At 47.9% G+C, this 21,944-nt stretch overlaps 1 protein-coding gene across 2 annotated transcripts in view; it reads left to right on the forward strand.

The window, feature by feature from the left end:
* STS (steroid sulfatase) overlaps window positions 1-21,944 on the forward strand; it is a 1,924,780-nt gene that overhangs the window by 128,445 nt on the left and 1,774,391 nt on the right. Inside the window, exon 2 of one of the 2 annotated variants that reach the window (XM_078657973.1) lies at window positions 13,436-13,594. The exons of the other annotated variant lie outside the window; for it this stretch is intronic. Within the exon in view, the coding sequence (XP_078514099.1) occupies window positions 13,436-13,594 (159 nt within the window). The remainder of the gene's footprint in view (window positions 1-13,435; window positions 13,595-21,944) is intronic. 2 annotated transcript variants of the gene reach the window in all.

Genomic DNA, 21,944 nt, shown 5'->3' on the forward strand with positions numbered 1-21,944 from the left:
CAGGGCCCTGGGTAACCTAAGACATAGTAAAGGGTTTACCCAATGGGATAATATCGGGATATCCACTGTAGGTGATATGTGGACGAAGGATGGGGTGGTTCCATTTGAGACCCTGAGGGAGCAGTATGATCTGGGCATTACTGAAACGTACCGTTACATACAGATTAGGCATGCGTTAATGAATGCAATTGCACCGGGAACTAGGGTCCCGGAATCTGCTCCGTTATAGGACCGCCTACTCACAGACTATATGGAAGCCAGCGCCACTTCTCTCACCTACCGCAAGTTGATAAACAATTTACCTGACCCATTGCAGAAACTGAAAGAGAAATGGGAGGACGAGTTGGGGGAGATGGATGAGACAAACTGGAATGCAGCAATGGCGTCACCTAGAGAATCTGGTATCTCAGCGAGATTTCAGCTAGTGCAATTTAAAATACTACACCGGGTATATTACACGTGCGTCACCCTACATAAAATACAGAGGGCAGATCACCCTTATTGCTTGAGAAATTGTGGAGAAGAAGGCACACTGTTTCATACGCTATGGTCCTGTCCCAGCATGGTGGACTATTGGCGGCGCGTAACACGTACTGTGGCCCAAACTCTACGTATCTCCTTCACACCTGACCCTAGAGTTTGTTTATTGAATGTGTGGGGCCCAACCAATCTGACGTCACACGGACGGCAGTGGGTGGTTATTGGTATGATGTTGGCAAAGCGAGACATAGCGCAAAAATGGGGGGCATCGGAAACACCAACTTTAGCGCAGTGGTGCAGAAACATGGATATGCTCATGGTGGCAGAAAGGGCGGTATATCAGCAGAGAGCTAACCCACGTAAGTGGAATAAAATATGGTCACATTGGAACGCATATAGAGGGGATCTGTGCGAGCCACTGCCCGAAGAAGAGGCGTTAGACAGTTCAGGGGAGGAAGATGACATAGATGTGGGTTGTTAGAGGGGACGGGGAAGTGCAAGAAAGGGACTGCTCCAGGATTCCCGTGCTTTCCCGGCAGGAATAATTTCTATGCGAACTGTGGCGTACAGAGCTTTACTCGCTATACTACCATGATTGAACGTCTTAATGTGTATATTGCAGAATGCTGAAATTCCAATCTATAACCATATAAGTTTAATGTTGTATGTAAATTAAAATGTTGCACTGGCAGTTGGCTGTGGCTGAATGTTGACGCTACACTGCCGAATGATTGATCATGCTAATATATATGTCGTGATGCAACAATAAAAACGTTTACAAAAAAATAAAAAAAAGAAAGGACTAGCTTAGTTGTGTTTGGGAGACTCAGTGGGTACGTATGTCAGCAAACCAATTGGTTTGCTTATGAAGCCCTCACCCACCAACCTAGTTGGTGGCTTGCTTCATCATCGGGCCCACCACAGTGACACCGAATGTGTCCTGGGTGTGTTGCGACTCCAGATTACTGAGGAGCTGGTATACTTGCTGAGTGTGCTGTGTTGTGGGTGTGAAAGTGATTTAAAAGCTATGCAGTGGGTCCCAGTTCCCGAGGATGTATGGATAATTTTAATGTCTGGGCCCCTGCTAGCAGATAAAAAGGCAAACGGACGCGTTGGAGTGAGTTATGAACTCCTTTGTCCTGTGTGGTCTACATGTTTCAGCCAGGCCTTTTATTTACATCTGGCTTTCCTCAGGACCAATGAGTATGTGTGGGTGAAAATAAATTATATTAAGTGATTGGTGTTGTTTTAAAAGTGTCGCACTTGCTAAGGTGCGTTACGTGTTAGAGGGGGATTCCCTCTGCTTTACTGTACACATAACATAAAGACACAAACAGACGTACAAGGTAGAGTCAGTTTAGAATGGTATTCTGGTAACACAACAAGTAGCCGGCTTCTAAGGTGTGTTAACGACCTAGACCGGCGGGCAAATGTGGCCATGTAGGTTACATGGGGGGTGTGGTTATATTGCGTAAAAACGGGGTGGGGTGGTGGGCTAAACAGCGTGGTAAGCATAAGGTGAGGGACAGGTAAGTATTATACATTTCCCTCACACTTGCTGTTTGCTGTTAAAGCTTCCTTGGGTCACCTGGCAGGGAGAGAAGACCCTAGATATTGTAAAAAGGCATAGGTTAGTGCCGAGCCTGTAGGGAGGAAGATTCTGCTGCTTACCTAGATCGTAGCGGTGAACCAGTAATGTTACTCACGGAATTGCCGATCTGCGTGCTCCTTAGACCTATTGTCCTGCTGCGGTGTCCCGGGTGAGAGTGTGGAGTCCCCGGTCGGGTTTAAGTAGCCCATTTGATTCACAGCACCTGGAGCGGGAGTGGGAAAAGTGGGTGCGGTCACGCTGAAAGCGCTGAGTCATCTGCGGCTCTGCGCATGCGTGCGGGATAGTGTTGTTTTTGCGCATGCGCGGTACGTGCAGGGGAGTGTCACAGAGGAGCGCATGCGTAGTAGCAGCGCCGGGGTGAAAGAACAGCCCGTATTGTGACCATGTGGGCAGTTTATGAAGTTAAAAATTCAAAATTTAAAAATTTGAAAAAGATCTCAAGAAATTCAGCTATTCTAAGACCTACCCCTACGCTGATGACGACTACACTGCACCTACAAGAGGCACAGATAGCTCAGGAAACAGCAGCTCCGTCTCAAGCGATTCTAGCGCAGGATCTACCAAACCCAGAGGGACAGGACGTAGGGGCCAATAGTGGCAGCAACCCTGGCAAGGGCCCCCACAACATCATAACTTTGGGCCACCACCTTTTGGACCAATACCGCCACCATACTTCGGATATCCGCCCTTATATGCCCCGGGACAGATGCCTTACTATCAAAACAACCAAAATCAGAGATATCCTTTTTTAGGCCAAGGCCGCAGACCACGCGGCAAGAGAAGGAATCCCCCCCAACAAGTGCAGTGGGCAACAGAAGACCCGGTGAGTTCCAACACACGGAACAAATCCCGGGAACAAGCAGGACCTAGCAAATAACGACACCACATACCAACAGCCCCCTGGTATTCAACATCTCTGAGGTGCCACTAACTAATGAGGAGACTGCCGTCCTCAACAAAGGACTTTCCTTCGTCTCCACCACCAGACTGGATACCTTCAAACTCCATGTGGAGCTAGCCGAGTTCTTTAGGAAACTCAAGCTGAAAGCCTTTTTTGAAAAACAGGAGAAAACTGGCAATAATACTGAGAACGTCAACGAAACAGGCCTGAGATTGAAGTCCAATTTCATCCACCCACCAGCCAGCATACCAGTAGAAATTACCACATTAGAAATTGCAGTCTACTCTGAAATAGAGAAATTACAACCCAAAAACACGTTCAATAACCTCTCCCACCAGGAGCGGGAGATCATTAAGCACTTACAAAATGATCCCACTCGCATCATCAAACCAGCGGACAAAGGGGGTGGAATTGTGGTCATGAACAAAAGTGACTACGATACAGAATGCCGCAGACTCCTGAGTGACACACGAAATTACAAATGCATAAAAAAAGATCCTACTGAAGAGCTACAAAAGAGAATTAACCAACTTATCAAAGATGCCAGCGATGCAGAATACATATCCAAACAAGAGGCTGATTACCTCTGCACACAAAATGCCAAAGTTCCCTATTTTTACACAGTACCCAAGGTGCACAAAGGGGTTATTCCTCCCCCAGGCAGACCGATCGTGTCAGGCATCCAATCTCTTCTGGAACCTTTATCACGCTTCTGTGACTTCTATCTTAATCCTCTGGTCCAGAAGACACCGTCCTACATCCAGGACACAAAACATCTCCTGAACATCATCAAAGACACCTGCTTTAACCCGAAACGCAACTCCTTGTCGGATTGGACATAGAGAGCTTATATACAAGCTTACCCCAAGATGCCACCTTACAAGTACTACATGATGTCCTGATGGAGAATACCTGGCAACACCGTACCCCCCGACACTTCATCCTTGACTGTGCTGCCCTTGCATTGAAAGAAGTTACAATTCCGCGAAGGGTTATCAATGTTCAGAAGGGATGGCGCACAACATGTAGTGGTAGAGTAATTATGAAGAGGGTACGGTAGTTTGGTGCAGCTTGTTCAGAGAAAACCCTATAACTCTGAAACCCAAGGGTGAGAAAACTACCCTTATGTAAAGTAAATGTCAAATCAAGCGCACACAACAAATTCAATGATATAAGTAATCAAGTTAAATGTTCTGAATAGATAAGATCACACAATAGTGTCCAATTTTCATTCTTGTTTTTTTAATTGGTGTATGGATGTTACTCCTTTTCAGAGGAGATCCATAAAAACAGAAACCAGCCGACACGTGTTTCGTCAGTAAGGGTGTTAACCCAATGACTCTTCAGGGCTGGAAGTGATACAAAGGAGAGTGTGGGAATATATACAAGAAGCATATTTTAAAGCGTGAAATTATGAAGATAGAGAAAGACCTGTGACTGTGGAAACCAAGAAAGAAGAGTTGTGCGACAGAACACATTTAAGTGACTGGCACATCTAGAAGGTACACCTAATGTGAGAACATTTATGAGGTGACCTAACCATTGGTGTGTGTGAAGAAAATCGAGATAAAGGTCCGGAAAGACCGAATAAACAAATCAGAAAGCAGAAGAAAACATGATGGCTAGCAGAAGTATCGGTTACATATGATCATTAGGAGCCAATTACTTGTTGGAAAACGATTAAGAGCTGAAAACAGATTGCTATACATGAACAAATTGAATATGATTGCAGTGTGGTGAAGCCAGTGATGTGAGCTATACATGTCAAAAGGCAACAGTTCATAGGATACTAATCCTGTCAGTTATATTGTGCCACTTTAAATAAACAATGAAATGTAAACCAAAATATTTTTCAAAGGTAACATCTACGGTCATACTAGTTAGTGGATCCAAATATATAATCAAACCATTACATTTTAGAAAAATCAAGCTTTGCTTTCCATTATATGAGGCATAAATAGAACTTCATTTTTTCATTCTTAATAGAGTTTACCCAAAGTATAATTAGTATTAGCCTGTACTCACGAAATTTGAAAAAACGGTAAAGATAAACAGTAATAAGATGCATACAGTCTTTGGTCTAAACGGCAAAAGAGTCCATAAGTAGTGTTTTAATGAGAGTTAATAGTACTTTAAATAATGATGGAAAGAGAGGCGAAGCTGAAAAGGTTAAAAGAAGAAAAATACCTGCACTATTGTATATAAGTATGTTATCTGTAGGAGAAAGGAAAAAATAAGGGACGGGTTTAGTATAGGCAGAGCCGCAAGTATGTGCGTGCTACGCCAAAAATCATAAGATAGACAAAATAGTTCTTTGTCACTCACCGGGGGAACGGTGATAATTCCAGACCGCTCCTGTTCCGGGTGTCAGTTCTTGAAGTGCAAAAGTCTGCACTAGGATAAGGTGAGTGGACCAAGGGTGTTGGTCGACAAGAGGCGGGTAATGCCTGTTGTCATTATTGAAGCGTCTGAAAGAGGAAAAGTGAATTTTTGGAAAACGGCAAATATCCCAAGAACCGAGGGCACAAAATTACGGGCAAATGGGAATAAGGAGCAGGGTAACAAAGCGCTTCTCAAAACTTACCGTTTAGGCAGTTGTATGAACTCGAAGGTATTAACCGGATACGGGAAACACCCTGGCCTGGCGCTGAGACGTCTTATGTAGACCAGAATACCACGTGTGCAAAAGCGGCTAGAACGCTATTCGCCGCTATTGAAATGAAAGAAAGACTCCGTAGATGTAAGGTCACAGAAACGGGGTAAAACAGAGGACCAGAATTCAGGAAAAATGATCGAAACGAAAAATAATACGACAGTTAAAAAAAGGGGTGTCAATTTGACTAGTACACAGAGACTAAAAAATACAAATGAAAAATGTCATTTAGGAAGGTAGTTATAAGGCTGGAAAAAACCGAATAAGCAAAGGATAGCAGTATGAGAACATGTAAGTGAAAGAAGTGAACAATAAAGAGGTACAGGCAAGGGGAGGATGAATAAACACATGGTTGTTGACACAACGTATAATCATGGATATATGTGTTTAAGGAAATGATAGACATCATTTTTCGGAAATCTATATGGAAAATTATTTAAAGGGTGATTCATCAATATACTGCGATGTGCATGCATGAGCTGGTATCATAGTTCATGGTCCCAGGAAAAAGTGAAGCTCATCATCCGTGTTCTGTCCGTACTTCACGGAATGAAGACGCATGATCCAGATTGCTTCTTGACGTCTGAGTCTCAATTCTCGATTGCCCCCTCTCACGTTTGCTTCAACTATGTCTATACCAAAAAACTTAAAATCCTTTGTTGTGCCCTGAGAGGCACAAGTGGCCATGTGTATTGCCATCGGATAGCGTGCATCTTGTTGTAGAATGGCCCGGGCGTGTTCTCTGATGCGTTCTCTTAATGGTCGGATGGTACTGCCCACATATATGCTCTGACACATGCATTGGATGATGTAAACAACATATCTGGAATCACAGTTTATGTTGGTATTAATAGAGTATCGTTCTGTGTGGAAGCCATTGAAAGTCTTAGTAGCATGGTTGGCCCATTTGCACATTCCACAATAGCCACATTTGTAGAATCCCTTAGATTTCTTTGTTAGCCATGTGACTGTTTTTGTGCCATGTGGCACTGTAGGGCATAGTCTATTTCTCAGGTTTCTGCCGCGCCGATATGTAATCTGCGGTCTGATGGTAATTGAGTCTTTTAATGTTCTGTCAGCTAATAGGATGCCCCAGTGTTTGATAACGCTCCTTTTTACTGTTGTGCTGATTTCATTGTAGTCCATGATCAATCTCACAGGTTGGATTACCGCATCCTGTGTCTTTTTTTTGGTAAGTGTTGCTTCTCTATCGATTCGTTGGATTCTCTTTTTTGCTTTGTGTATGATCCCTGCATTGTATCCTCTGTTGGAGAATCTTTTCGTCATGTCTCCCATGCATAGGTCAAATTCACTGTTGTCACTACAGTTCCTTCTGGCACGTATAAACTCCCCATAAGGGATGGAGTTTATCTGATTGGGGGGATGTGAGCTGCTAGCATGTAAAATCGCATTGCAAGAGGTCTCTTTTCGGAAAAGGCGGCTTTGTAGGGTATTGTTTCTGATGTATATTTCCACATCTAGGAAGGTGACGTTTGTGGTACTGATGTGACTTGTGAATTTCATCTCCATGTCGTTGTTGTTCAGATATTCACAGAACTCTGCTAGTTTCTCTTGTGTCCCGCACCAGATCAGTAGACAGTCGTCAATATACCTGCCCCAGTAGACTATATAGTCTACCCAGGCTTGACCTTTGTTACCCCAGATGTATTCAGCTTCCAGTGATCCCATGTAAAGGTTAGCAAAGGATGGGGAGAATCTGGACCCCATAGCTACTCCCTGGGTTTGCCTGTACCATTTTTTGTCATAGAGGAAGTAGTTGTTCGTCAATATGATCTGCATCATGGAGCTGAGCATTTTGGTGTGTTCCCATAGGGTAATTGGTCTGTTTCTCAGAAATTTGTTCACTGCTGTCAATCCCATCTCTGGATTGATTGAGGTGTACAGTAAAACCACGTCTAGGGTGGCCAAGATCAAGTCTGGTTGCCACTCCATGTCGGTTAGAATGCCTAGGATGTGTTTGGTATCCTGTATAAAGGAAGGTAGATTGCTGACCATAGGATTTAAAAACACATCGACATATTGTGAAAGTTTTTCTGTTGGCCCCCCGATGCCCGATATGATTGGCCTTCCGGGTGGAAATGCGCCAGCTTTGTGAATTTTGGGAAGAGTATATAACCATGGGTAGGTGGGTCTTATTACCTTCATGTATAAATATTCTTCTTCATTAATTAGTCCTTGCATGTGCCATTCTGAGAGGTGTTTGTTAATGAGAATGGTGAGAGGACCCATGGGGTTGTAGTCCATACTTGAGTAACAGCGGGTATCAGTTAGTTGTGAGAGGATTTCGTTATGGTAATCAATTGTATCCATGACCACCACATTCCCCCCTTTGTCCGCTTCTCTGATGATAAGATTATGGTTGTTGCTGAGAGACTTAAGAGCGATTCTTTCTTCCCTGGACAAATTATCAGTGTATCTAAATTTCTTGGTTACCAGGGCTTTCTCATGTTTTTCAATGTCACTGAGGACTCGATTGTAGAATATATCAACCGGGTTACCTCCTGGTAAAGTTGGAGTCCATTCGGTGGATCATCAAAGTCTGTAGGAGAAAGTAATAAATGAGTGGCCTGTACATCGTTAATGGTCTGGGCATTTGGGAGTTCACTGGCAGTTGCACCCGAGGTGTTGTTTGATGCTCTTGAATGACCAAAAAAGTGTTTTTTTATTTTAAGTCCTCGTACGAATTTGAATAGATCTATTTTGGCCCTACAAGGATCCCCTTGTTCTAGAGGGTTGAAGCTAAGACCTCTACTTAGTAATGAGATCATATTGGTATCTAGAGGTTCAGTGGAGAGGTTAACAACTTGAACTTCTATGTTGGGTTCTTTATTTATTTCTTCGTTACCGACCGTAGCTTCTCCCTGTAGGTGTCTCTTGCCTGCTCTGTTGCCTCTCCGGGTCTTCTGTCCATGGTATTTGGTCGTGTGCGGGTCTCTCGTCTGATTGTCTGTATTTCTCTTAAAAAATTCTTGTTGGTTGATCCTAAAGGGTTGGTGCTAGGTTCTGTGGTAGTCGTGGACGAAGTTTGGTTTTCATTTTCACTGTCGCTGTTTGGGATGCTATTAAGAGAGGTGGAGCTGGATGAGATTGAAACTTCCGCTCTGGTGTTTTGATCTGCCTGTGGTGTTTTCCTGATAAGTTGATCATATTGCCTGGCAAACGTGAAGACTCTGGTCCAGAAGACACCGTCCTACATCCAGGACACAAAACATCTCCTGAACATCATCAAAGACACCTGCTTTAACCCGAAACGCAACTCCTTGTCGGATTGGACATAGAGAGCTTATATACAAGCTTACCCCAAGATGCCACCTTACAAGTACTACATGATGTCCTGATGGAGAATACCTGGCAACACCGTACCCCCCGACACTTCATCCTTGACTGTGCTGCCCTTGCATTGAAAGAAAACTATTTTGAGTATGAGGGCAAGTTCTTTCTCCAGACAAACGGAACCTCGGTGGGGAGTGTTTTTGCCCCAAGCGTGGCGGGGCTATATGTTCATGACTTTGAACAAACCCACATCGAGGCCCCAACCAACCCCTACTCAGCGAACATCATAACCTGGCGACGCTATATCGACGACATTTTCATCATCTGGGAGGGAAATGAAGAAACGTTGAGAAACTTCCTGACGTGGATCAATAACTGTGACACCTACCTCAGGTTTACCTGCACAAGCAGCCCCACTGAACTCGCCTTTCTAGACCTCAACATTAAAGCAGAAAAGAATGGCCTGACAACCACCACGCATTACAAACCAACAGCGCGTAATTCCTTACTCAGATTTGAAAGTTTCCACCCCAGACCGCTTAGGGAAAATTTACCCTTCGGTCAATTTCTGCGCATACGACGCAATTGCAGTAAGATCCAAGATTACAAATTACAGTCTAAAGCACTAGTCCACAAACTTGAGGACCGTGGCTACCCCACCAGAATCATCTCCAAGACCTGCAAAAGAGCGCGGAACCAGAATAGAGAGGCTCTTTTGGAAACCATCATCAAACCACCTGAAACACCAATTCTGACATGTGTTACCACCTACAACACAGCCTCAAATCAAGTGTCCAACATAATCCGCAAAAACTGGAAAATCATCAATTCAGGAACAAGAGACTGGGAGACCACACGATTCGCATTCAAAAGAGCAAAGAATCTAAAAGACCAATTGGTGTCCACTAGACCAAGAACAAGCCCCCGCCCGACAGACAACACGATCCTAAACGCCTGGGGCCTACCCAAAATCACTGACCACCAACCTTGCAATAACTGCAGTGTCTGCCACCTGACCTCCCCCTCAAAGACACTTGCCCTGGAAAACGGCAAAACCTGGACACAGCGGCAGTTTACAAATTGCAATTTATCAAACCTAGTGTACCTTATCACGTGCCGGTGCGGCCTCAGGTACATTGGTATGACTACCCGCAAAGTCAGCACAAGAATGACTGAGCACAGAAGCACCATGCGCTGCGGTAAAAATATAAGTAAACTGACGGAACACTTTCTCACCCACAATCATACCCCAAATGATTTCACGTGGACAGTGATTGAACAATTTGAAGTAGCTAACTGCAATGAGAAAGCTCTCCTTATGAAGGAACAACGTTGGATATACCGCCTTTCCACACATATAGATGGGCTGAATGATTCCATCCCGTGGAATTCGCTGACAACCTGAGCAACCACGCATCTATACAGCACAACCTGAACTGACCGTTCGAGTCCCAGCCCCGTTTTGACTCGTGATCTGCTTATCCCAGTCTGTATTTCTCCTTCTAATTTTTATTTTTAAATTTTGAATTTTTAACTTCATAAACTGCCCACATGGTCACAATACGGGCTGTTCTTTCACCCCGGCGCTGCTACTATGCATGCGCTCCTCTGTGACACTCCCCTGCACGTACCCCGCATGCGCAAAAACAACACTATCCCGCACGCATGTGCAGAGCCGCAGATGACTCAGCGCTTTCAGCGTGACCACACCCACTTTTCCCACTCCCGCTCCAGGTGCTGTGAATCAAATGGGCTACTTAAACCCGACCGGGGACTCCACACTCTCACCCGGGACACCGCAGCAGGACGACAGGTCTAAGGAGCACGCAGATCGGCAATTCCGTGAGTAACATTACTGGTTCACCGCTACGATCTAGGTAAGCAGCAGAATCTTCCTCCCTACAGGCTCGGCACTAACCTATGCCTTTTTACAATATCTAGGGTCTTCTCTCCCTGCCAGGTGACCCAAGGAAGCTTTAACAGCAAACAGCAAGTGTGAGGGAAATGTATAATACTTACCTGTACCTCACCTTACGCTTACCACGCTGTTTAGCCCACCACCACCACCCTGTTTTTACGCAATATAACCACACCCGCCATGTAACCTACATGGCCACATTTGCCCGCCGGTCTAGGTCGTTCACACACCTTAGAAGCCGGCTACTTGTTGTGTTACCAGAATACCATTCTAAACTGACTCTACCTTGTATGTCTGTTTGTGTCTTTATGTTATGTGTACAGTAAAGCAGAGGGAATCCCCCTCTAACACGTAACGCACCTTAGCGAGTGCGACACTTTTAAAACAACACCAATCACTTAATATAATTTATTTTCACCCACACATACTCGTTGGTCCTGAGGAAAGCCAGATGTAAATAAAAGGCCTGGCTGAAACATGTAGACCACACAGGACAAAGGAGTTCATAACTCACTCCAACGCGTCCGTTTGCCTTTTAATCTGCTAGCAGGGGCCCAGACATTAAAATTATCCATACACCCTCGGGAACTGGGACCCACTGCATAGCTTTTAAATCACTTTCACACCCACAACACAGCACACTCAGCAAGTATACCAGCTCCTCAGTAATCTGGAGTCGCAGCACACCCGGGACACATTCGGTGTCACTGTGGTGGGCCCGATGATGAAGCATGCCACCAACTAGGTTGGTGGGTGAGGGCTTCATAAGCAAACCAATTGGTTTGCTGATATACGTACCCACTGAGTCTCCCAAACACAACTAAGCTAGTCCTTTCTTGATACTACACGGCTGAAAACATATGCCAGTGTGCACGACAGGCAGGCCCTTCCCAGAGACTGAAGTGAGGGTAAAGTCTTGGACCCGCCTCCACCGTTTCCCTGGAGTTGGTAGTGGGACCAAAAAACGGCAAACTATGTGGCATAATATCGTGGCACATTTTTTATAGCATTGCTTAATTAATTTATCATTTTTATTCATGGTAATACTATCTGGCCAAAGATTTAATTTAATTAGTGCCAGTTTAACAACAAAATACAGAAATATACAAGTAAAAGATGACCAGTTTACCTTTGCGAGGGCCCTTCCAGAGCACACGAACATATGTTGCAATATTTTTTATAGTAATTTCTTATCCGTTTGAGCTAGAAACAATTAATTGTTGTTAAAATGGAAGATTATGCAACAGAGGACCGATTATGTGGCACAATATGCACATTCATAATTATGTGAAAAATAAGCGGCCGCAGAAACTCATAATTCTGGTGGCCCTACGTATTTATTAGAGACATATGCAGGGTACACAACTGCTGTGTTTTTATTTCGGCGAGAATGGACACCGTGGCAAAAGAGTTAGTTGCTGATACAGGTTATGCCACATATCCCTTCGACCCAGCCCAACAAATGGCCGCAGAAAGACCCAAGAAAAACCTCAACTGAAACAGAAGTGGGTGAGGCGTTTGAGCTGAGAAAACATGCACAGACTACGCAGAAGTACCATTGTGTAAAAAATAAATAAATACTTATTTCGCAAAGCCCTCGTTGTACCCATACTCTATTTAGTCAACTTACATTTAAATATGAATTAAGAATTTGGGCACTTAGGGGGTCATTATGATGGCGGGCGGTCCGCCACAGTCGGGTCGGCGGTGAGGACCGCTGGCCCGGCGGTGGCGTACCGCCCGCCATCAACCTCAATATTCCCACCGCCGAATTGGGATGGCGGTGGGAATGCGAATGGTACTGCGGCGGACGGAAAGACTGTCCTCCGTAGTCACGCAAGGCGGTCCTTTTCCGCCCGCCTTGCGGGACCCGGTACTATGGGGCAATGGAGGCGGTGCCGTGCAGGCACCTCCGTGGGCATTATGATACCTGCCGCAAAAAGACAGGCAGTGAATGCCTTCGGGGGCCCGTTGCGGGCCCCCGGTGTGGGGTGTGGGGGGTGAGGTGCTGCACGTGGGGGGTACCTATGGTAGACCCCTGCATTTGCATGTACAAGGTGGCAGGCACAGCACGGTACCTGTAACGTTGTACATACACAAGCAAAAACATGTATTTTTACATTGTGGCGGGTGCTGCCACCCGCCACAATGTAAACATACAGAATGCCTATGGTGGGCGGTCCCTGTTGCAGCAGCGATGGCAAGTCCGCCCGCCATCGTAATCGGCCCCTTAGAGCCCAGAATGACCTGTTTGCCGATCGCACATTACGTTGTTTTTTTTAAATAACACAAAAGTAAATTACAGAACTCAGGACCTGAAAAATGAATTATTTTGCTAGGGCTTCAAGTGTGGTGTTGCTCGCCTTCCATACTAGGCCCACGCAAAAAAATCTGTAACAAAATGTTTTATTTGTGTTCATTAACCGAAGACAATTACAACTCGGTGATTACAGCAGCAAAAAAGTGCTTCTTTTTCTTCTTTTTTTCTACCTTGATTATGAACACGAATCACAGAACTGAGAAAATGTTTTTCTCTCCATCATCAACCTGCATGTGTTACTTTATGTTTTTCTCCAGGGAAATTATGCATATTGCAATTGTGATGTTGGCCTTGACCTCCGTGGCAGTGGTGCAGAGTACAAACAGCTACAACCCGACAAGGCCTAATTTTGTTTTAATTATGGTGGATGACCTGGGCATTGGAGACCTTGGATGCTTTGGAAACAACACAATGAGGTGAGGTATTTTTCCTTCTTTTTTTAACTTGGTAGTAATTGCTCACAGGAACACGATGTCTTCACAGAAAACAGTTACAGCTGAACTGGAACAGAAAACAACACTGAAATGTTTACACTTGTCTTTCTTTTTCGTGGTGAAGAGTAATATAAATGCATTTTCCAATGCAGGGATTTGTTTAAAAAAAAATCAGTAAAATACATTTTGAGGGGATTTAAGAAAGATAATCTGGGTAACGTTCCAAGATCGTTTCATGTGAATAGTGTTGAAAATGATGCAGCATTAAGATAACAAGCATTGGCAAAGTCAACAGGTCTCTCCTAACCAAGAGCTTTTGACTTTGTCAGTGTTTTGTTTAGCCAGGCTGTACAGCGACGCGGCTGCTGTGCGGCATGGCTAAAATGAAAAGGGGGGGCCCTCGGCCCCCCCGCACGCATGGCGGCGCGGCGACCGTCTCCCCCCCTTTCCCCTCGTGTCCTTCGACGGTGGGGGCGTGCCCTGGGGGCGCGGCCCACCGCCGATTGGCCGGCGCCCCTCCTGACCCGGATTCAATGGAGTGGTTCCGGGTCGGGGGGGGCGGGCGATAGGAGGGGCCACCCGGCCCCTCGGGAATAAGAGGTAGGGAGCGCCCAGGAGACCCCCTTGTCCCTGGACGCTCCCTCGCTGAACGTTGTGCCCCGCGTTCGGGGCTTCTTTGTTTTTTTTAAATATTTTCCTTTTCTGTTTCAGGTTGTAAGCGGATACGTGGCGGCGCGGAGCACCGAGGACGCGAGGCGACAGCGTGAATTGTTTCTCTCGTCTCTTAGGGTGGGGAGCCCAGCCGCGTTGAGCCAGGAGTCAGCCGAAGCGGATACGTGGCGGCGCGGAGCACCGAGGACGCGAGGCGACAGCGTGAATTGTTTCTCTCGTCTCTTAGGGCGGGGAGCCCAGCCGCGTTGAGCCAGGAGTCAGCCGAGTCGCGGGAGTAACCGCCCAGCCGCGTTGGGTCAGCCGCCGGGGAGATCAGCGTCTCCAGAGGACGCGAGTCGGCAGTAGAGGCGGCGGGAGCAGAGGCGCTTTGCCGGTGGGCCCCAGGCTTGGTGGTATTTCTGAAGCGGCGCGCACGGCGACCGCATAAGGTATTTGTGGGACGGGGCAGGGACAAGCAGGGGACCGGCTTCTGAGTAGAGCGCGGGTTCAGTAAAGGCTGCTTCCGTCTTGTTTGGAGACCCGGGTGCTCCCTGTGTTCATTGCTCACGCGAAGGCGCCTAGAGCAGTTTGTGCTGCGTCTCCTTTGATAGCAAGCTAAGCAGGGTCGACCAGGGCAGCACCTGGATGGGAGACCCCATTGAAGGATTGTATTGTATTGAATTTAGTAAATGTGAATGTATTTATAAGAAATAGGTGCCCAGAATTGTTTGACAATCATGAAATGAAAGTGAATTGCTGTTTATAGATCTGTGAATGCTGCTTGATTATTACTATTGAAACTGCTAACGAATGTATAGTTGCGAGTAATTAGGGAATTCACGGTTGGCTATAACTCTGTCACAGAAGGACTTTTGTTAGATTAACTCGGAATTAAACGGTTTTAGCTTTATAGTCCCCATAGTCAGTAACTGTGGTAGGAGTATTGCATTGCCTGATCCTAGAAATAGCTTAATCTGTACTTAAGATTATAATTAAATAATCGTGTAATTACGGGTATATAGCTGTTTTACTAGCGCACATCTGCAGTGCGATCTGTCAGGGAGGGTCAAATATTCCTCTGTATTAAGACTAGGTTTCTCCTCATCTGCTCCTACTGTTATACACGGTGTTAATATATTTCTCGATTCCAGGCTATTTTATAAACATTACCGGTACAAGTCACTCGCAGACAAGACGTGGTGGCATTCAGCACGCAACGTGGTGTGGGGCGTGAGCACAGATCATCATCGCCGGCGAGGACACGGGACTGACCGGTAAGAGGGGTACGGGGGGCTAGCATTCATCGCTCCTGGTGGCCGCCGGGTGGGTCTACATTAGGTTTACTCACCCCTTACATAAGCGGACAAGCCGCTGGTGTTGCGGTCGCCGTTGCATGGTGCTGAAAGCCCCCTGGTGACCCTCCATCTGCAAGGTACACACAGTTGACCTGTTAGGAACTAAGAGAGTAGGCAGCGGGTGTTTTTTGGGGTAAGCGTCATGCCAGGCCCAAGGGGTGGAAAAAGGGGGTCCAACATGGAGGCTATGATGCGGGCTATGATGCGGGAGATGAGCGACATTAAGCAACAGCTAGGACAAATTAAGGAGCGGGAAGCTCAGTTGGATGACAGAGAGGGTGAGGCACCGGGCCCGTCCGGGAGACCGATCCGCAAGAGGGTGGCACCAGTGCCAAGAGGGGAATTTGTCACTCCGCAAGGGAAACCTAGGTCCAAAAGACCCAAGGAGGCGGTCCCCACCCCAGGCCCAGTGGATCCGTTACCCGCCGCACCGCCCGCGGTGGTCCCACCCCCGCATGTGCCTACACCCATTGCCCCTGTGGTGCCGGTGCCGGCAGGTCAACCAGTAGACGCTGGGTCTGCTCCCGCACCGGTGCCCACAACCCCGGGGACAGGCTGGCCTCACCCGGCGCCCGCCCTGCCACCTGTGCCAGGACCACCGGGCTTAACCCCAGTGGTACCTGTTGTCCCGGGGGGTAATGTAGATTCGATGCCGCCCGAATTGGTATCTCAGTTAACGGCCATGATGCCATGGCTCCAAAAAGGGGGAGCCTTCCCGAATTCTGCAGACCATGCAGCAGAGGCGGCAAGATTTGTGGAAAAAATCAGGTCGGCACCGGTCACCGACAGTGTTGCATTGCCAATATCTTCTCCCCTTGCAGGTCCAAGTGTTCCCCAGCCGGACGGAGTTAAGGGGCAGCCGCCCTCGGTGCCCACACCTGGTAAGGAAGTGGCATTGCCGCTCTTGGGGGACGGTGTGATACCTTCCAGGAGCGAAAATCTAGCTCAGCATGTGTCATTAGCTGTGAAAGAAATGATTTGGGCTGATAAATACGTGTACATTTATTCTTTATTGTTGGATAATAGGGAAATGGAGCAGGCAAAAGCACTAAAAGAGTGGATGCTCCCAAGTGAATGGAGGGCGCAGTGTACTAGATTCAGGGTTGAGGAAAATCTCAATAATTGGATGCAAGCATGGGCTGTTTTCACTGCAATTAAGGCTGAGCGTCCTCCAGATCTACAGGCTGCATTGGCTTGCTACTCGAGCAGGATTGTGGGGTGGAGTCAACAGTATTCTGGGGAAGCATGGAAGGGCTATGATGTCAATTTTAGGAAGGCATTGGAATTCAATAGGTCGTTGCCATGGGACTCGGTAGATTCCATGGCTTGGCACAAACAGTTCTCTGACACTGCACCTCCCCCTCAGTTCGGTGCGGTCAAGGTGTTCACTAGACCGCAGCAGCCCTTTCGGCCCCCCCAAACGAGTGAGGTACCTGGGAAATTTAGGGCAGGTGGGCCAGAGAAAAAAGGGGTGTGCTGGGATTTTAATAGGCGCACCTGCACAAGGGCCGCGTGTAAGTTTAGGCATGCATGTTCTTCCTGTGGGCACCCCTCTCATCCAGAAACTACCTGTAGGTCCAAGCAAGGTAACACAGGACAGAGGGGTAGGGGAAAGCCACTATAAGTCAGACAGGTTACGCCCCCCCACTCCAGTGGATGTTGTGGCAATGATTCCATGGTTGAACAGATACCCTGACCACGAAGTGGCCACCCTACTCCAGGAAGGTTTTTCTAAAGGTTTTAGGATCCCGGCCGGGGGATACACAGGCAGTGCGCACTGTAGAAATCAATTATCAGTCAAACACAATCCGGCTGTTGTGGCCGCCAAAATTGACAAGGAGCTTTCATTAGGCAGGATAACTGGCCCTTTTCCTGAAGTGCCAGTACCCAATTTTGTGTGTTCCCCACTGGGAGTTGTCCCCAAGAAAGAGAAGGGGCAATTCAGATTGATTCATAACCTGTCAGCACCAAAGGGGGCGTCACTGAATGATGCCATTGACGAAGGTATCTGTAGTGTTAAGTACGCCTCTTTTGATCAGGCTGTTACCTTATTGCAGGCCGCAGGACCCGGGGCGCTGATGGCGAAATCAGACATAGAATCCGCCTTCCGCCTCCTCCCAGTCCACCCGGCGGACCAGCATCTTTTAGGTTTCACCTTTAGGGATAGGTTCTACATGGACAAATGCATGCCTATGGGTTGTTCTATTTCTTGCGCCTACTTTGAGATGTTTAGTTCATTTCTTGAATGGGCCATGAGACAAGTGACGGGCCATCAAAGGGTCATGCATTACTTAGATGATTTCCTCTTCCTCGGTACAGCGGGTTCTCAGGAGTGCGCACTGGCATTGCAGGAATTTTGCGTGCTCATGCGGGCTTTTGGGGTCCCGCTTGCGCCTGGGAAGACGGTGGGCCCGACCACCTGCTTAGAATTTCTGGGCATCGAGATTGACTCAATGGAGAGATGTTTTAGACTACCTAAGGACAAGGTGTGCAAATTCAAGGCATCGCTACAGTTATGCCTCCGGAAGGAGAAGGTCACTTTGCAGCAATTACAGGAGGTGGTAGGGCAATTGAATTTCGCACTAAGAATCATCCCAATGGCTCGCCCCTTCTCTCGCTCCATCGCGCACGCGATGAGGGGGCTGAGGGAAAAGCACCACCGCACGCGCCTATCGTCTGAAATTCGCCAGGATATGCTTATTTGGATGGCATTCCTGGAGGATTTTAACGGTAGGGTGGTCTGGCCCGGCCCGCTCACGACATCGGCGGAGTTGGGACTATGGACTGATGCGGCCGGTAGTGTGGGCTTTGGTGCCATCCTAGGGAATAGGTGGGTCGCTCAACAATGGCCAGAAGAATGGAAAACATGGGGTCTGCTCAGCAACATTGGCTTCCTTGAACTCTTCCCAATATGGGTGGCACTGATGGTTTGGCCCGAACACCTATGTAACCAATCAGTGGTGTTTTGGTCAGATAACATGACAGTGGTGGAATGTATCAATCAGCAGGGGGCGCGGTGTCCTTTCATACTTCGTCTGATCAAAGAAATTGTTCTACGGTGCCTTAAACTGAATGCTAATTTTAGAGCCAAACATGTCCCTGGTGTTTTAAACAATGCGGCTGACTCCCTTTCTCGCTTCAAAATGCAGGTTTTCAGGGAACATCTCCCCACAGCAGACCCCTCGCCAGCACACTTCCCAGCAGTACTTTGGCAGATTGGTGCCCCAGATTACAGGACCTCGTGGTCGCTAGCCTAGCCCCCAGGACCAAGACGGCTTACGAAGGGGCGTTTCTGTCTTATTGTTCTTTCTTGGGGCCACAGTGGGAAGTGCTTTGGGCGAAGGAGGATGGGTTTGCAGCCTATTTAGAATGGATGCACAAGGAGGGGCGCTCAGTGGCAGCGGCGACCAGACATAGGGCAGCAGTGTCATTCTTCGCTCAAGCTAGGGGCTTCCGGGATCCCACTAATACCTTTATGATACGTAAGGCTTTAAGGGGATGGCGCCGTATTCAGGGACACCAGAAGGATAAGAGGAAGCCCATGGGGTTGGCCCGGCTAACAGCCTTACTGGGCATGCTGGAGATTGTTTGTAACTCGGAGTGGGAAGTGCTTCTTTTTAAGGCGGCATTCTCCCTGGCATTCTATGGGGCGCTGAGAATTAGTGAACTTGTGGCAGGGTCCAAGTCTGACCTACTAGGCGGCTTGCAGAAGGCTGGGGTGACGATAAGGGGTGACACCATGTGGGTGATTATCCAGAAATCAAAGACCGACCAAGAAGCTAGGGGTCACACCATAGTTCTGCAACGGGCCCCCGCCAACCCGTGCTGCCCGGTGAGGCACGTAGAATCACTCATTGGACTATTGCTCGGTTCAGCAGGCAGGGCGTTGCTCTGTCACGCCGACGGGAGCCCCTTGACCAGGTATCAATTCAGGAGAGTGTTCGAAATAGGGGTTACTAAAGCGGGTCTTGATCCTAGAGATTTTGGATCCCATTCCTTCAGGATTGGGGCAGCAACTGAGGCGGTGGCGGGGGGCCTCCCGGTGGAAAGAGTGAAGACAATTGGGAGGTGGTCTTCAGACTGCTATAAACGTTATGTTCGGATTGACATGCTATGATTACTTGTCACTCACGCTTGGTCTCTTTCCACTCTCTTACAGTTTCTCAGACCTGTTACGCAGGGGAGGAATTTGTCGTCGGGCACCGCCAATATTCATCGGCACGGAGCGGCGAACAGGAAACAACAAAGAACAATGTCTGGATTGTCGGTCATTCATATGTGAAGCGAGCAGAATGTGTCTTCCTGTCAGGTGACAAGAAGGAAAGGGCGGCACAACTAGGGTTGAACATCACGTTCTTTGGCAGAGGAGGGTTGTGTCTTCACGAGTTTAGGGGATTCTTCCAAGGGCTGTTAGCACGCCAGCAGTCTCCACCGTCAGTGGTGATACTTCACCTTGGGGAGAACGACTTGGCAACATTGGGCAGGCGCATCTTGATTGAGGAGATTATCTCAACAGCGGGTTGGATAGCTAGGACCTGCCCCGGGTGCACACTAGTATGGTCACAACTCATACCTCGACTTCAGTGGCGGGGGGGTCATTCGGTCAGGGCGTTGAATCACTCGGTAAAGAGGATCAACACACGGTTGGATAGGTTGTTTCGAACCCCCGTGTTACAGTCAATACCTCATGGGTGCATCTGGGGTCACAAGTATTACTTGAAGGACGGGGTCCATTTGACAGAAGAGGGTAATGTCCTATGGTCTGACAATATCTGGGCTTGGCTAGAGGGCTTTGAAAGGAGGAGTGTGTCCTTAGGCAGGGGCTAGAGGGGGAGGCCAGATCGTCGGTTAACAATACTGGCCTGTGGCGGTAAGGTCATTATCGGTGAGCACATATTTGAGGTCTGAGGGGGCGGGCATCATCCTATGGAGGTTCCCGCCTGGGGGGAGGGGCCTGCGGGCCACTCCCAGTACTCCAGGGGCAAGGTAATATGCAAAGGAGCGCGGGTAGGAGTAGTTCACGCTTTCCTTAGGCTGGTAGCCACCCCGCGCGCGTGGACTCATGACGCCACCGGCGCAGAGTAAGGGCCCTCCTTTAGTGGGTAAATGGAGTTTAGGGCGTAGACCGGGCAACTCCCGGGGTAACACTGCGCATGCGCACTTCTAGGGGGGAGGCGCAGCTTGTAGGACCTGACACCGGTAGTGACCCTGCCATATGGCCAGAAATGTACAAAAATCAAGTGTAGGATGTTTAGTTTAAGCTAGGAACAACATGTATTAGAGTTTTGTTAAGGTCAGGCTCTCAAACTTGTTGATAACAATTGTATAACTGAATGTCCTGCTGATTTTTGTATTCATTGTTGATTATGCAATTAAAACCTTTTTTAATTTCATACTTTAATAAATACGGCCGGGCGACTAGCGCCCGCCTTCCAAAAAGTAAAACACGTCTCGTGTCCACGTTCCTGGGTGTTGGGTGCCAGATTGGGGGGGAGGCGGCAGCTAGTCGCTGACCATGTGAAAAGGGGGGGCCCTCGGCCCCCCCGCACGCATGGCGGCGCGGCGACCGTCTCCCCCCCTTTCCCCTCATGTCCTTCGACGGTGGGGGCGTGCCCTGGGGGCGCGGCCCACCGCCGATTGGCCGGCGCCCCTCCTGACCCGGATTCAATGGAGTGGTTCCGGGTCGGGGGGGGCGGGCGATAGGAGGGGCCACCCGGCCCCTCGGGAATAAGAGGTAGGGAGCGCCCAGGAGACCCCCTTGTCCCTGGACGCTCCCTCGCTGAACGTTGTGCCCCGCGTTCGGGGCTTCTTTGTTTCCCACCCACCATCCCTTGGTACAAAGTTTAAGCAGCGTTATGTCCGGTTTAATGATAAGTTTCAAAGGTATGGACCACGGGAGAGAGTAGGCTGTTGGTGTATTTTGTGATCTGTTGTTAGGAATTTTTTTTTTCCCCTTTGTAGAAAAGTGATGTGTGAAGTGAACTGTATTTGAAGATATGTGTCTTTAGGCCTTTTTTCCCTTTATAGCTATACGTTGATATTGTGATTTTGAGTAACATGAGTGAACCGAATTGTAATTTTATGCCATGTGTCGTTAGGCCTTTTTTCCCTTTTAGCTATGCATGGATACTGTTATTTATTAGCCAGTGTAGTTGTCCTTTAGAATTTTTCCATAGGTCGTCGTATTTATTAGGTATGGGGCATGCGGTAAGGTCATTATCGGTGAGCACATATTTGAGGTCTGAGGGGGCGGGCATCATCCTATGGAGGTTCCCGCCCGGGGGGAGGGGCCTGCGGGCCACTCCCAGTACTCCAGGGGCAAGGTA

The sequence above is a fragment of the Lissotriton helveticus genome, chromosome 8 (genome assembly GCF_964261635.1).
Source record: "Lissotriton helveticus chromosome 8, aLisHel1.1, whole genome shotgun sequence".
NCBI classification, from domain to species: Eukaryota; Metazoa; Chordata; class Amphibia; order Caudata; family Salamandridae; genus Lissotriton; species Lissotriton helveticus.